We start from the raw sequence: 14,957 nt of genomic DNA, 5'->3' as shown, positions 1-14,957 counted from the left end.
GAGGGCAGCCTGCCTGCAGAGGGAGGGGAGAGGGCAGCCTGCAGAGGGAGGGGGAAGAGGGGAGAGGGCAGAGGGAGGAGAGAGGGCAGAGGGAGGGGAGAGGGCAGAGGGAGGAGAGAGGGCAGAGGGAGGAGAGAGGGCAGAGGGAGGAGAGAGGGCAGAGGGAGGAGAGAGGGCAGAGGGAGGGGAGAGGGCGGCCTGCAGAGGGAGGGGGGAGAGGGCAGCCTGCAGAGGGAGGGGGGAGAGGGCAGCCTGCAGAGGGAGGGGGGAGAGGGCAGCCTGCCTGCAGAGGGAGGGGAGAGGGCAGCCTGCAGAGGGAGGGGGAAGAGGGGAGAGGGCAGAGGGAGGAGAGAGGGCAGAGGGAGGAGAGAGGGCAGAGGGAGGAGAGAGGGCAGAGGGAGGGGGGAGAGGGCGGCCTGCAGAGGGAGGGGGGAGAGGGCGGCCTGCAGAGGGAGGGGGGAGAGGGCGGCCTGCAGAGGGAGGGGGGAGAGGGCGGCCTGCAGAGGGAGGGGGGAGAGGGCGGCCTGCAGAGGGAGGGGGGAGAGGGCGGCCTGCAGAGGGAGGGGGGAGAGGGCGGCCTGCAGAGGGAGGGGGGAGAGGGCGGCCTGCAGAGGGAGGGGGGAGAGGGCGGCCTGCAGAGGGAGGGGGGAGAGGGCGGCCTGCAGAGGGAGGGGGGAGAGGGCGGCCTGCAGAGGGAGGGGGGAGAGGGCGGCCTGCAGAGGGAGGGGGGAGAGGGCGGCCTGCAGAGGGAGGGGGGAGAGGGCGGCCTGCAGAGGGGGGGGGGAGAGGGCGGCCTGCAGAGGGAGGGGGGAGAGGGCGGCCTGCAGAGGGAGGGGGGAGAGGGCGGCCTGCAGAGGGAGGGGGGAGAGGGCGGCCTGCAGAGGGAGGGGGGAGAGGGCGGCCTGCAGAGGGAGGGGGGAGAGGGCGGCCTGCAGAGGGAGGGGGGAGAGGGCGGCCTGCAGAGGGAGGGGGGAGAGGGCGGCCTGCAGAGGGAGGGGGGAGAGGGCGGCCTGCAGAGGGAGGGGGGAGAGGGCGGCCTGCAGAGGGAGGGGGGAGAGGGCAGCCTGCAGAGGGAGGGGGGAGAGGGCAGCCTGCAGAGGGAGGGGGGAGAGGGCAGCCTGCAGAGGGAGGGGGGAGAGGGCAGCCTGCAGAGGGAGGGGGGAGAGGGCAGCCTGCAGAGGGAGGGGGGAGAGGGCAGCCTGCAGAGGGAGGGGGGAGAGGGCAGCCTGCCTGCAGAGGGAGGGGGAGAGGGCAGCCTGCCTGCAGAGGGAGGGGGGAGAGGGCAGCCTGCCTGCAGAGGGAGGGGGGAGAGGGCAGCCTGCCTGCAGAGGGAGGGGGGAGAGGGCAGCCTGCCTGCAGAGGGAGGGGGAGAGGGCAGCCTGCCTGCAGAGGGAGGGGGAGAGGGCAGCCTGCCTGCAGAGGGAGGGGGAGAGGGCAGCCTGCCTGCAGAGGGAGGGGGAGAGGGCAGCCTGCAGAGGGAGGGGGAGAGGGCAGCCTGCAGAGGGAGGGGAGAGGGCAGCCTGCAGAGGGAGGGGAGAGGGCAGCCTGCAGAGGGAGGGGAGAGGGCAGCCTGCAGAGGGAGCCATGCTCAGCCACAATGTAATTCTATATACACAAGACTTACCCGAATTGGGATACAGGCACACATCATTCAGATCATCCTCTGGTTCAATAGATGTAAAGATTTTGCCCTATGTGAAGGAAAGTTTGGACGTTAGTCTCATGATCTTTACAAATAGCCATGGACGGTGATGGAAGGTCCATGCAGCAGAAAGTGCAGGCACCAAATTCTGACTTCAGAATGTGGGATTTCTATAGACTGGATTTATAGAAAGTACCACAGATATTTTATATTAGAAGGTTGCTGTATTAAAGCACACATATTAATCATCACACTTACATTATCTTTATTCCACATTTTGATGATTCGGGAGTCCGCAGTTATGACCAGCTCTAGGGAATTGTGAAACTGGATGGACTTGATGGGTAACCCGTACTGGTGATCTTTCACAATCACGGGGCGGTTGGACCGGAGATCATACAGCAGCACCTGGACACAAGCAGGAAAAGATTCAAATCAGACAGATTGCGTAAAGTTGGCCATGTGCAGGCCAGCTGAATGAAAAAAAAGAAAAGATTCCTCCATCCATACTACACAGTGCGGATGGACAAATTCCTCCCTGAGGTTATTGTATTTTGTTATCCAGCCCTACCAGCTGTCAAAACAGTCTGGATCCGATTGGATACAGGCACGGTTTGGCCAACAATTTTCCACCTAATTGCTTCTTTTTTTCAATCAAGCGATGTCAGGCAGGAGGCAGCCAGCAGAGCCCCTTTCACACTGAGGCACTTTCCAGGCGCTATAACGCTAAAAATAGCACCTGCAAAGCACCCTGAAAGTGCTCGGGGGCTTTCACACTGGAGACGTGAGCTGGCAGGATGCTAAAAAAAGTCCTGCTAACAGCATCTTTGGAATGGTGAAGAAGTGGTGTGTATACCGCTCCTGACCATTGAAATAAATGGGCAACACGGCTATACCGCCGCTTTGCGGGTGGTTGTAACCCTATTTCGACTGCTAGTGGGGGTTAAAAGCGCCCTGCTAGTGGCCGAAAAAAAAACGCAAATACGATGGTAAAGCACCGCTAAAAAAAGCGGCACGTTACCGCCGACGTCTCGGTGTGAAAGCAGGCCTGCCTTACTGAGCAAATTTAGGCCAGTTTGCTCTTTAATGGTGTACACCTTCTTCTAATATGTGCTGCACAGTCACCAACCCCAGCCTTGCTGTTCTGATATGTGATGGATGTGTTTGGCCGCAGTTGATCTTCTCAGTGACTTGTGCTGTCTAAATAACCTTGCCCCTGTGCCTACTGGTCCTATTAAATGTTTTTCTGCCCTGCATGGCGGCTTTTCTTGTTGTCTGCAAATTTTTATACCACCAAAAAAAAAAAAAAAAAAAAGATAAGCCACTTCCGGAAATGACTAAAATTCGCTCCAAGTTATAAGAATTTATATTTACAAAGCAGAGATAAGAAAACAGATATAACAAGTCATTGCATAGTGTTTAGGTCTGACAGAGAACGAATTACACTGAGGCCGGATTTTAAGGAAAAAAAATTCTGCAATGTGTACCGTATTTGCCGGCGTATAAGACGACCCCCAAATTTTCCAGCTAAAATGTTGGTTTTGGGATATACTCGCCGTATAAGACTACCCCCTTCATACTAGTCTGTCTGGAAGCTGAGGGGTAGACAGAACAACCGCTGACAGGAACAACCGCTGACATAAACAGGATTTTTTCAGATCTCACTGTGCCATTACATGCCTCACGGTGCCATTGCCTACCTCACTGTGCCATTAGGAACATGCCTCGATCTCCCTACCTCCTGTATGCACAGTATGTCAGATGGCGGCCATCCATGATTCAAAAGCCGCGCCTCCTCCTCAGGCTGTTCCGTGATAGGCGGAACACTCGTTTTCCCAGCAGAGCCTCTGTTCAGTGTTCCACCTATCACAGATGTCCTCTCGTCCGAGGCCGAGGAACCTTTTTTATCCAATATCTAATGTAATCTGCATATATTACATTTCACAAATGAGAGCATGCAGGGAGGTAACCTATGTATCACACTGTCTGTACCTGGCCAGTTGAAGTGCCTACAGCCATTTGTAGAGGTCCATTAAATTTCAGAGCAGACACAGATGGTAAGCCATTGATTCTGAAAGAAGGAGATAGCAAAAAAGCATTAGATTTTTTTACCTAGCATAAAGTCATACAAACACATGATACAGTATATTAGAGTCCTTGGCTTAGCAGCTTATTCAGTCTTTAGTGTTAAAAATAACTAAATATGGATCGTGGAGGTCTCCCACAATTGTGTTTGAACTGTTAAAAGCCAAACTGTAATAAATAATGGCTGAAGAAGGCATCGGCTATCTTGCAAGATACATTTTTTGAGGAAAATATGGGGTTCTTGGATCAAATACATATATGATGCCACTTAAATATATCTTATATGTTGTTTTCTATCTCCTATCCCATTTTTTCCTTTCCTCCTCTCACATTTCGACTTGGTACTTACTTTAAATCATTCCCCCACCTACCAGGAGCATTGTCTGACTGTACTTACAGTGGACAAGAGCTTGAGGCCCCGGGGGCCTGGATGCTCCGAGGGGCTTGGGCATCCATAGTTATAGCAAGATTTGCCTGTGTACCAGAAGTGGTTACATTACAATGCCTTCTGCATCACGGAAATGATGTACCGGTAGTCGTTTCTATCCTTCTATTATCTATACTCTTCTGTAATAAGTTGTGGACTGTGATTACCGTATTTATCGGCGTATACCGCGCACTTTTTTGCCCTGAAAATCAGGGCAAAATCGTGGGTGCGCGGTATACGCCAATACCCGAGCCGAGTTTGAATACTGCGCCGACATATACCGAGCGCAGTACACTCGTGTATTGTCGGGCAGTCTCGGCTCCTCCCGCGCTGACGTCCTGGACGTACAGGATGTCAGCGCGAGAGTAGCCGAGCATTGCCGACAATACACGAGTGTACTGCGCTCTGTATATGTCGGCGCAGTATTCAAACTCGGCGCGGGAAACGAGCGGGGAGGATGCCGCAGAAGGACGCCGGACCCAACGAAGAGGACACCAGAAGCCGCAGACGGACGCCGGACGCGACGAGGCCGCCAATGGACGCCGCGCAAGACACCAAAACTGTAAGTACAAAGAAAACTTTTTTTCCACAGGATTCGGGCAACTTTAGGGGTGCGCAGTATACGTGGGAGCGCGCTATACCGCGATAAATACGGTATATGCTATGACATCTGTACTTTTTGAAATACTTATTGAAAATTATTGGAAAGAAAAAAGAATTTAACTATATCCACAAATGAGCATTTATGGAACACTTGGAACCGGAATTAAAGAATAAAATATTAATAAGGATCTGTACTGTGGAAGTTTGCCAAGCAGAAGACAAAGGTCTAGTCACCAGTAAGGACTAAACTAAAGTCTCCCTGCAGTTGATCTTTTCTCCATTATCAACAGACAATGCCTTGTTCTACATTATGCCTCTGTGTGGAGGTGGCCATCTTGGTAGAGAAGCTGTTTTCTTCCACACGCATAGCTCCCAACTGTCCCTGATTTCGAGGGACTGTTCCCGATTTGTCCCTCATTTGGGTCTGATCTATATAGATGTATATAAAATGCACTTTTTATCTATCAAAAAGTGTTTTCTAGTGCTAAATCTTTCATCCAAATTCTAAATTGCTGCATTTGTAAATGTTAGAAGCCAATATAAAGGAGTAGTAGTGGTAAAAAAAAGCCCTTGTATATTTAATTACATTTTTGGGGGGTTAGTTCTCCTTTAAGGGAGTGTGGCAGGGGCGTGTCCTATGCCTGCATACGTTTGGTAGTAGGCGTCCCTCATTCCCATCTCAAAATGTTGAGAGGTATGCACACGTCAGTACTGACCTCCTTGAGGTTGGTGACCCGATGCCTGGTAGGAAATAATTTAAAAGCAGCAGCAGCAAAGGTCGAGGAAGCAAAGATATGCACATTGCATAAAGCAGAAGCAGGGAAAACCTTGCACTGCAGGTCTTCAGGTACAGCTTCCTCTTCAGTAAGGAGAACAGAGAGCAGCACAGTAGTGACATTACCAAACAGAATATAACTTCAAAGCTTGTGAGACTTACAGAGAGAGAGGCTGCAGTGCCTTAGGTGATCTCACACTGCAGATATTAAAGTGGTTGTAAACCCCACTTTTTGACTTTTACCTACAGGTAAGCCTATAATAAGGCTTACCTGTAGGTATAAAGAATATCTCCTAAACCTGTACGGTTTAGGAGATATTCCCCTCGCAATGCGCCGCTGATTGCAGCGGCGCATGCGCAGGGGGGACCCTCGGCTGAAGGGCCGGCCACCGCCGGCCCTTGCCGGAATAAAAACTCCCGTGCGCATGTGACGTCATCGCCGGTCCAGCCAATCACATCGCTGGAGCGCCGATACCCGGAAGACACGCCGAGTCAAGATGACATCTCGCTCGGCGTGGACCAGGTAAGTTCTCTTCTCCTCGTTCCGAGGTAAGTATTTCATAATGAGCTAGTATGCGGTGCATACTAGCTCATTATGGCTTTTGCCTTGCAGGTGTAAAAAAAAATTGTATATGCGGGTTTACAACCGCTTTAAACTATGCTTTAGGCCCAAGCCATTTCAGGAAGTGCACTTCTGTTTTTTCATTAAGAATTCAAGACACAAGATATATTTTTTCAAGGTATTGCTTAGGAACAGTTAACATTCCTAGACATTTTCATATAAAAACAGCAAATTCAGGCCCACTTTAAAAAAAAAAATAAGTCCAAGCCTTAGGCCCCTTTCACACTGGGGCGTATTTCAGGCATTTTAGCACTAAAAATAGCGCATAAATACTGCCTGAAATAATCCTGCCCCAGCATTCTCAATGTGAAAGCCCGAGGGCTTTCACACTGAGGCGATGCGCTGGCGGGAGAAAAAGAAATCTCCTGCAAGCAGCATCTTTGGAGCGGTGAGTATACTGCTCCTTCCCATAGGAAACAATGGGACACCGCCGTAATACCCCCGCCAGTTATCCCTTTTCAGCCAATAGCGGGGGTTAATAGCGCACCGTTATTGGCCAAATACCGCCGCAATTCTGACGGTATAGCGGCGCTAAAAATATCGGCGCTATACCGCCACCACACATACTGCCCAGTGTAAAAGGGGCTTTAATGTGGAGCTTTGGCCAAAACTGTCCTAATGAGTAGAAACAAATGAAAAGAAGTACGTTTTTTTTTTAAACGTTAACACACATGGGAAGGATCATTTACATCTAGCTGATCTCATTCACGTGTTTTTCTGAACTCTCAAGGGGATTTTATATGGAGACCAGTTCAGAAGCTGGTATATGCTCCGATCGAAGATTTAATTTTGTGTGAATAATGGCATCTAAATATAAAAATGTACTTGTTTAACCTACTCTGTATCCTCTGTAACACTGCTCAAGGCGCAGTCCAGAACCCCCACTCGTGTTCTTGTCCGTGGGTCCCAGCATTCCACCTTACCCTAGAGGAGAATAACCCAAAAAATAAAATCAGAGTATTATTTTAGGAAATACATGGCAGGGTAGTAATTTGTAATTCCAAGTGTTGTGGAAATGATTAAACTTATTAAAGAGGATGTTCAGGCAAATTCTAACCAAAGCTAAACCTAGCCCCCCCCCCCCCCATTCTAAAACTATTCTATCTAACCCTGTAAAGAAAAGATCTGTATGCTTACCTATTCTGTAGCCGCTCTGGTCACATGATCTCTCCAGAAGCAGCTTCAATGTAGAGGAGGGACAACGGATGTCCCATAATAAGCCTATGGGTGATGTCATCTCCCAGGCAATCCCTCCTCTACACTGAAGTTTCCGCTCATGTGACCTTAGCGGCTTCATAACAGGTAAGTATATACATCTTTTTTTACAGGGTTAGATAGAATAGTCTTAGAATGGGGTGGGAGTAGGATTTGCCTTCCACTTTATATACTGTATACACAAATTAAAACAGTTCTATGTCCAGTCTGCTTTGTTACTAGCCTCCTACCCGCTCAAACAAAATTAGCTGAAAAAATAAATGAAATGAAGATGTGGAGAAAAAAATAAACCTTACTTTGGTCTTTCAAAGGCTCCAGGGGGCAAAGTATGATGTCACTGCACTTTATTGCTGCCTCCTGGGTGCTTAATGGCATTTCTACAATGGCCTGTGGTGCATTCTTATGGTACTGAGGGCCCAGCTTTCCTAGGATTGAGGAGTTGTAATGTCCACTGTGCTACTTAAAGGGGTTGTAAAGGTAAAAATGTTTCCCCTAAATAGCTTCCTTTACCTTAGTGCAGTCCTCCTTCACTTACCTTATCCTTCCATTTTGCTTTTAAATGTCCTTATTTCTTCTGAGAAATCCTCACTTCCTGTTCTTCTGTCTGTAACTACACACCGTAATGCGAGGCTTTCTCCCTGGTGTGGAGAAAGCCTCTTGAGAGGGGAGGGGGCGAGCAGGAGTGTCAGGACGCCCACCAACACACAGCTCCTTTCTTTATCTGCAAAGTAGAGAGTGTCCTGCCTTGCCTGCTCGTCCCCTCCCCCTCAAGAGGTTTTCTCCACACCAGGGAGAAAGCCTCACATTACGGTGGTGAGTTACAGACAGAAGAACAGGAAGTGAGGAATTCTCAGAAGAAATAAGGACATTTAAAAGCAAAATGGAAGGATGAGGTAAGTGAAGGAGAACTGCACTAAGGTAAAGGAAGCTATTTAGGGGAAAAAAATGTTACCTTTAGAACCCCTTTAAAAGATGGGACCAAGGTAAGTTTTTTACCTTTATTTTTAACCACTAGCCGACCGCGCACCGCCGTTCTACGTCGGCAGGGCTGGGCGAGAGCACGTAGTACAACGTCCTCTCTCTCAGCCGCCACTAGGGGCGCGCGCGCGCCCCCCGCTCGCCCCCGACTCCCGTGCACCCGGCGGGCGCGATCGCCGCCGGGCACACGCGATCACTCGGTACAGAGCGGGGACCGGGAGCTGTGTGTGTAAACACACAGCTCCCGTTCCTGTCAGCGGGGGAAACGCTGATCTTCTGTTCATACAATGTATGAACAGAAGATCAGTGTTTCCCCTGGTGTGGCCACCCCCCCCCCCACAGTAAGAACACACCCAGGCATACTTAACCCCTTCCCCGCCCCCTAGTGTTAACCCCTTCACTGCCAGTGGCATTTTTATAGCACTGATCGCTATAAAAATGCCAATGGTCCCAAAAATGTGTCAAAAGTGTCCGAAGTGTCCGCCATAATGTCGCAATACCGAAAAAAAAAAATCGCTGATCGCCGCCATTACTAGTAAAAAAAATATATTAATAAAAATGACATAAAAATACCCCCTATTTTGTAAACGCTATAACTTTTGCGCAAACCAATCAATAAACGCTTATTGCGATTTTTTTTTACGAAAAATATGTAGAAGAATACGTATCGGCCTAAACTGAGGAAAAAAAATGTTTTTTTATATATTTTTGGGGGATATTTATTAATTACAGCAAAAAGTAAAAAATATAATTTTTTTTCAAAAATGTCACTCTATTTTTGTTTATAGCGCAAAAAATAAAAAACGCAGAGGTGATCAAATACCACCAAAAGAAAGCTCTATTTGTGGGAAAAAAAGGACGCCAATTTTGTTTGGAAGCCACGTCGCACGACCGCGCAATTGTCTGTTAAAGCGACGCAATGCCAAATCGCAAAAAGTACTCTGGTCTTTGGGCAGCAATATGGTCCGGGGGTTAAGTAGTTAAAGTGGTTGTAAAGCTTCATATTTTTTTTTTTAAATAAAACTAACAAACATGCCTATACTTACCAGCTCTATGCAATGGTTCATCGGGTGCCCCCAGGAAAAGCCACTTTCCCTGGGGTCACCCTTTCTTGCTCGCTCCCGAGTCCTGCTGCGGTGTCCATTTACACAGACAGCGGGACTCGGCCCCGCACCCACGTCACCAGATTTGATGGACAGCAGCGAGAACAATCGCTAATTATTACGAATATTATAAAATCGGACTGGACATCAATACTTGAAATATTATGGGAACATCTTGGGAACGTAGACTGAATGTCCTACGACTACAAAACAATCAAGATTAGGATGATTGGTTACATTTTTATTAGAATGAAGGGTTAGGTCTGGTGCCAGTGTAATTTTTAATTGTGGTTTGCGCCCCCTTTGGGGCGATTTTCTCTCACTTTCAGTCCTGGTGATAACTAAGGCATGGATGTGAGTGCAACTTTCTTTTTCTCCTCTATGAAATGTATTCTTGCTGGAAAATGAAAATACACCAGTGGCTGCCAACAATGGGTCTGTGTAAACCATATCATCTGACCCTTTACCATAAAAAGGAAAAAAACAAAAAGTGGCTACAATTCTACGTAAAGCTATACTCTCTCCTATGTAGATGACTAGCCAGGAATAAAATGATTGCAATACAATATCCTGGTAATCTTTATTGCTGCATGTGCAGTATATAATAATTAACACAACATAACAAACATTCTGGTTTAAAGTGAAATTTTAGTCAGAAAATAAGGTCCTGCTAGATCACTTCAGGCTGGCCCCTTTTGCAGGTATAGCTATGTAATACAGTAAAAATGTGTCTATACTGTTTAATATCCAGTAATACACGGTCTCACCCTGCTTTGCTCAGCCTCAGTTGCTCTCCATTTTTAGGCACTGTGCTAAATTTGTAGAGGCTGATTTGCTGACAGCCTTAAGATTTATTGCTGCTCAGGAGCTCTGAGCTTCAGGAAAATGGTAGCCTCCAGCAAGAAGAAACAGGAGCAATGCTGGAGGCACTTTACAGCACACACTCATTTTGGTAGCTTAATTATTAAAGGGGTTGTAAAGGTTCGTCTTATTTTCTAAATTGGTTCCTTTAACCACTTAACCCCCGGACCATATTGCTGGTCAAAGACCAGAGCATTTTTTGCGATTTGGCACTGCGCCGCTTTAACTGACAATTGCGCGGTCGTGCGAAGTGGCTCCCAAACAAAATTGGCGACCTTTTTTCCCCCATAAATAGAGCTTTCTTTTGGTGGTATTTGATCACCTCTGCGGTTTTTAGTTTTTGCACTATAAACAAAAATAGAGCGACAATTTTGAAAAAAAATAATATTTTTAAATTTTTGCTATAATAAATATCCCCCAAAAAAATATATAAGCGTTTATTGATTGGTTTGAGCAAAAGTTATAGCATTTACAAAATAAGGGGTATTTTTCTGGCATTTTTATTAATATTTTTTTTTTACTAGTAATGGCGACGATCAGCAATTTTTTTTCGGTACTGCGACATTATGGCGGACACTTTTGACACATTTTTGGGACCATTGGCATTTTTATAGTGATCAGTGCTATAAAAATGCATTGGATCGCTATAAAAATGCCACTGGTAGTGAAGAGGTTAACACTAGGGGGCGGGGAAGGGGTTAAGTATGTTCCCTGGGTGTGTTCTAACTGTAGGGGGGGGGTGAACTGACATGGGGAAATGACTGATCTTCTGTTCATACATTGTATGAACAGAAGATCAGCATTTCTCTCCCCGACAGGACCGGGAGCTGTGTGTTTACACACACAGCTCCCGGTCCCCGCTCTGTAACGAGAGATCGCGTGTGCCCGGCGGCGATCGCGCCCGCCGGGCACGCGCACGGGAGCCAGCGGGGGGCGCGCGCCCCTAGTGGCCTGTGAGAGCCGACGTAGAGCTATGGGCTCTCGCACAGGGGAGCCGACCTGCCGCCGTAAAATGACGGCGGCTGGTCGGCAACTAGTTAAGCTAGTGCATTGTTGGTTCACTTACCTTTTCTTTGTCTGAATTTCTCACTTCCTGTTTCTCCTCAGTAAGCTTTCCACCATCATCTGAGTGGTGGAAAGTCATTCAGAACAGCTTACTGAGGAGGAACAGGAAGTGAGAAATTCAGACAAAAACAACATTTAGAAGTGACCCAATAATGCACTAGCTTAAAGAAACCCATTTAGAAAATAAAAAATGAACCTTTACAACCCCTTTAATGTGGTATGTTCCTTGCTAAAGAACATATTTGTTTATCAACGTTATGGGTAAAGTTCTGCTTTAAATAATTTCCCTCGCCATTAGACGATTGGGGACAGAACATAAGCTCCAGTATCTAGTGCAGGTGTCTGGATACAGGCTCTGTCTTATAAAGCAGGTAATTCAACCATAAATGTAGAAAAAATTAATTCAAAAATGTTACCTCTGTTGTGCCAGCAGCAAATAAATGGTGTTCAGAATTGATGTCACAGACATTGACCTGTCTGAAAGAGAAGAAATGTTCAAGGCATAGGTTTGTAAACACCTAACAATTTAACCCATAAAGAAAATAAAGAACATACTGAACAACAGAGACACAGGCCAGATCCCATGAAGTGTAAGGCACTGTGATCTAGTGTCCAAGTACTGTACTTCTATTTTATCTGCCACTCTAGCACCATCTAGTGGTTCAAACACAACACTGATAACTTGACGTTCAGAGGACATTTACTTACGAGCCATCAGTCTGGAGGGAATTCAGAAACCGTCCCTGTTCTAAGTTTAGCCGAAAGACCTCAGAGCTGGTGGAAAAAAAAAAAAAGTATATAAACATAACTTCACCAAATATGTTAGCGTGAAACAAAACTGGTACTCGTCTTTAATAAATACATTTCTACAAATTGGTTTAGTCCCTCCTTCCTAAAAAAAAAAAAAGGAGTACGTCATATGTGGCCTTTATGAGCTCTGTGCCTAATATATCAATAAAACTTCACCAATAATGAACAATTCCTAGGCCTATAGTGAGTAAGGCTCATTGGACACAAGCTGTATTTAACTTATTATATATTTTATATAAAATGTTTTCCACTCAAGCATTATCTAAGGATCTTGTTGCTAGTGACAGCTTGCCAATAACAGGATGGCTATACACCAATTGCCACACATCACCCCCTCAATGCCGGATGAGAGAGGCAACAGGCAGGTGACATTCTGCAGAGTTCCCATCAGCCGGAGAATGAGCATGGAAACGGGTATCTTCTCGGTGATCCTGCCACTGACTAGTATCGCCAGCGTGCCCTAGGCCTTAGTCAAGAAATAGATGATTAGGTTGAACTGCCCGAAGCAGCTCTATAAAATTTGCAGGTTTCATATGTCCCATTACAAGTCTTCATATTAGTCTCCTTTTATCTCCTGCACAGCAGTACCCAGAAAAGAAAAAGGAAGTGGAGACCTAGGAGCCAATCAAACTCTGCTGCAATGTACATGTGATAACAGCAAACATTATCATAGGAGAAAAATAGCAAAGTGAACACGCCGATTGGCTCATGCTTGGCGTTGTTGTGAAGGACAAAGGACAAAGTTGTCATATGATGGCTGGATCACAAAATAAAACATTTGGGCAGTTGAACCACTTCAATACTGGGCACTTTTACCCCCTTCCTGCCCAGGCCAATTTTTAGCTTTAAGCGCTGTTGCACTTTGAATGTGCAGGGACATTCAACACTCTACCCCAAATTTTTTTTTATCATTTTGTTCACACAACTATAACATTCTTTAGATGGTATTTTTGCAAGATATCATTTTGAAAAAAAAACAAAAAAAAAAAAAAACATGTTTTTTCTTAAAGTCCAGCCTGAGCTTGTTTTGCTGGGCTTTTCCTATGGCTCACAGGAGTGCAATTTGTTTTGCACTCCTGTGACTCGTTTTCAGCAGAGTGGACTGAAATCCGCTTTGCGCTGAGGTCACAGGAATCAGTCCAGGAAACATGTCGTCCCGACAAAAAAAGTCTGAATCCACCAGCTGCCTGGACTGATACCACTCTCAACCTCTCAGCGAGTCGCCGAGTGCCTGTGATGGCCGTTCCCCGCCCCTCCACAGCTCAACGCTACAATGAGCGTGGAGAAGAGCTGCTGATTGACAGTCACCAGCTCTCTGCTCAGGGAGCCGAGAGAACCGATCCATCGGCGGTGTTCAGTCGCTCAGTGAAGAGGCGGTGGGGGACAGATGCAGCATCGGCCCGAGTATAAAAGGGAAAAAAATTAAATAAAACAAATACCATACTTCTCTTTTAATTTTGCAAATAAATAATTGTTTTAAATTAAAAAAAAAAAAAAAAGATATCTAAATGTAATGTGATTACATTTAATGAAGGTACAACATTTAGCAGCTTATTGCTACACTTAGAGCCGCCTCTCTTCTCTTTTATACCCTGTAAAAAAAATGCTTTGATATACAAGTGCTTTGGATTACAAGCATGTTTCTGGAACTAATTTTGCTCGGAAACCAATGTTTTACTGTATATTATTTAGTCTACAGAATCCACAAACTATGATATATATAATGGGATTTTGAAGGTGCAAAACAACGCAAATAAACACATCAAAAATAATTTTATTTATACAAAAATTAAAATGTACAAACATCAAAAAGAGAACAGTTTCAGAATGTGAAAACAGACAAAACTCGCAACATGTTTCACTACTAACGTAGCTTCTTCAGGATTTATATTTGTTGCGCACTAATTACTGAAATATAAGGAAATAAAGATGAAACTAAATATAATACACAATCATTACAAAAGGTGATAAATGCATATTCACACAAAAGTAAATCCCAAAATCACTGGGTACACTACCAATGAGCAATATACGAGTATGCCAATTACGCAGGTAATTACTGGCTCATATATTGAGCATTGGTAGTGTACCCAGCGATTTTGGGATTGACTTTTGTGTGAACATGCATTTATCACCTTTTGTAATGATTGTGCATTATATTATATTTCATTTTTTTTTCTTTATATTTCAGTAATTAGTGCGCAACAAATATAAATCTCCTGAAGAAGCTACATTGGTAGTGAAACATGTTGAGAGTTGTCTGTTTGCACATTCTGAAACTGTATGTTCTCTTTTTGATAGATGTTTGTCAATTGTAATTTTTGTATAAATACAATTATTTTATATATTTGCGTTATTTTGCACCTTTAAAAATCCAATTTTTCTATCTATCTAAAATATTATTTCAGTTTAGAGCAGCCTTTATGTAATTCTATGTTCTGGAATAACCAAAAAGATAAAGCTGAGGGTGAAAGGAAAAAAGGCACTTCAGGTTCACCACGTTTTGATTAAAGTGGTTGTAAACCCACATTTTTGACTTTTACCTACAGGTGAGCCTATAATAAGGCTTACCTGTAGGTATAAAGAATATCTCCTAAACCTGTACGGTTTAGGAGATATTCCCCCCGCAATGCGCCGCAGGGATCCTCGGCTAAAGGACCGGCAGCCGCCGGACCTTGCCGAATTGAAGTCTCCCGCGCGCATGCGCGGGAGTGACGTCATCCACTGCTCCAGCCAATCACAGCGCTGGAGCGGCGATACCCGGAAGACAC

At 45.9% G+C, this 14,957-nt stretch overlaps 1 protein-coding gene across 1 annotated transcript in view; it reads right to left on the bottom strand.

Moving 5' to 3' along the window:
- NOL10 (nucleolar protein 10) overlaps nucleotides 1-14,957 on the bottom strand; it is a 102,827-nt gene that overhangs the window by 72,866 nt on the left and 15,004 nt on the right. The window contains exons 7-12 of the mRNA XM_040348595.1: nucleotides 12,085-12,150; nucleotides 11,793-11,853; nucleotides 6,993-7,078; nucleotides 3,635-3,713; nucleotides 1,901-2,050; nucleotides 1,625-1,691 (exon numbers count right to left, since the gene is read on the bottom strand). Coding sequence (XP_040204529.1) covers nucleotides 1,625-1,691; nucleotides 1,901-2,050; nucleotides 3,635-3,713; nucleotides 6,993-7,078; nucleotides 11,793-11,853; nucleotides 12,085-12,150 — 509 coding nt within the window. The remainder of the gene's footprint in view (nucleotides 1-1,624; nucleotides 1,692-1,900; nucleotides 2,051-3,634; nucleotides 3,714-6,992; nucleotides 7,079-11,792; nucleotides 11,854-12,084; nucleotides 12,151-14,957) is intronic.

Source organism: Rana temporaria, chromosome 4 (assembly GCF_905171775.1).
Source record: "Rana temporaria chromosome 4, aRanTem1.1, whole genome shotgun sequence".
Lineage (NCBI taxonomy): Eukaryota > Metazoa > Chordata > Amphibia > Anura > Ranidae > Rana > Rana temporaria.
The sequence above is the reverse complement of the archived record's forward strand: the minus strand, read 5'-3'. Positions and strand labels throughout refer to the sequence as shown.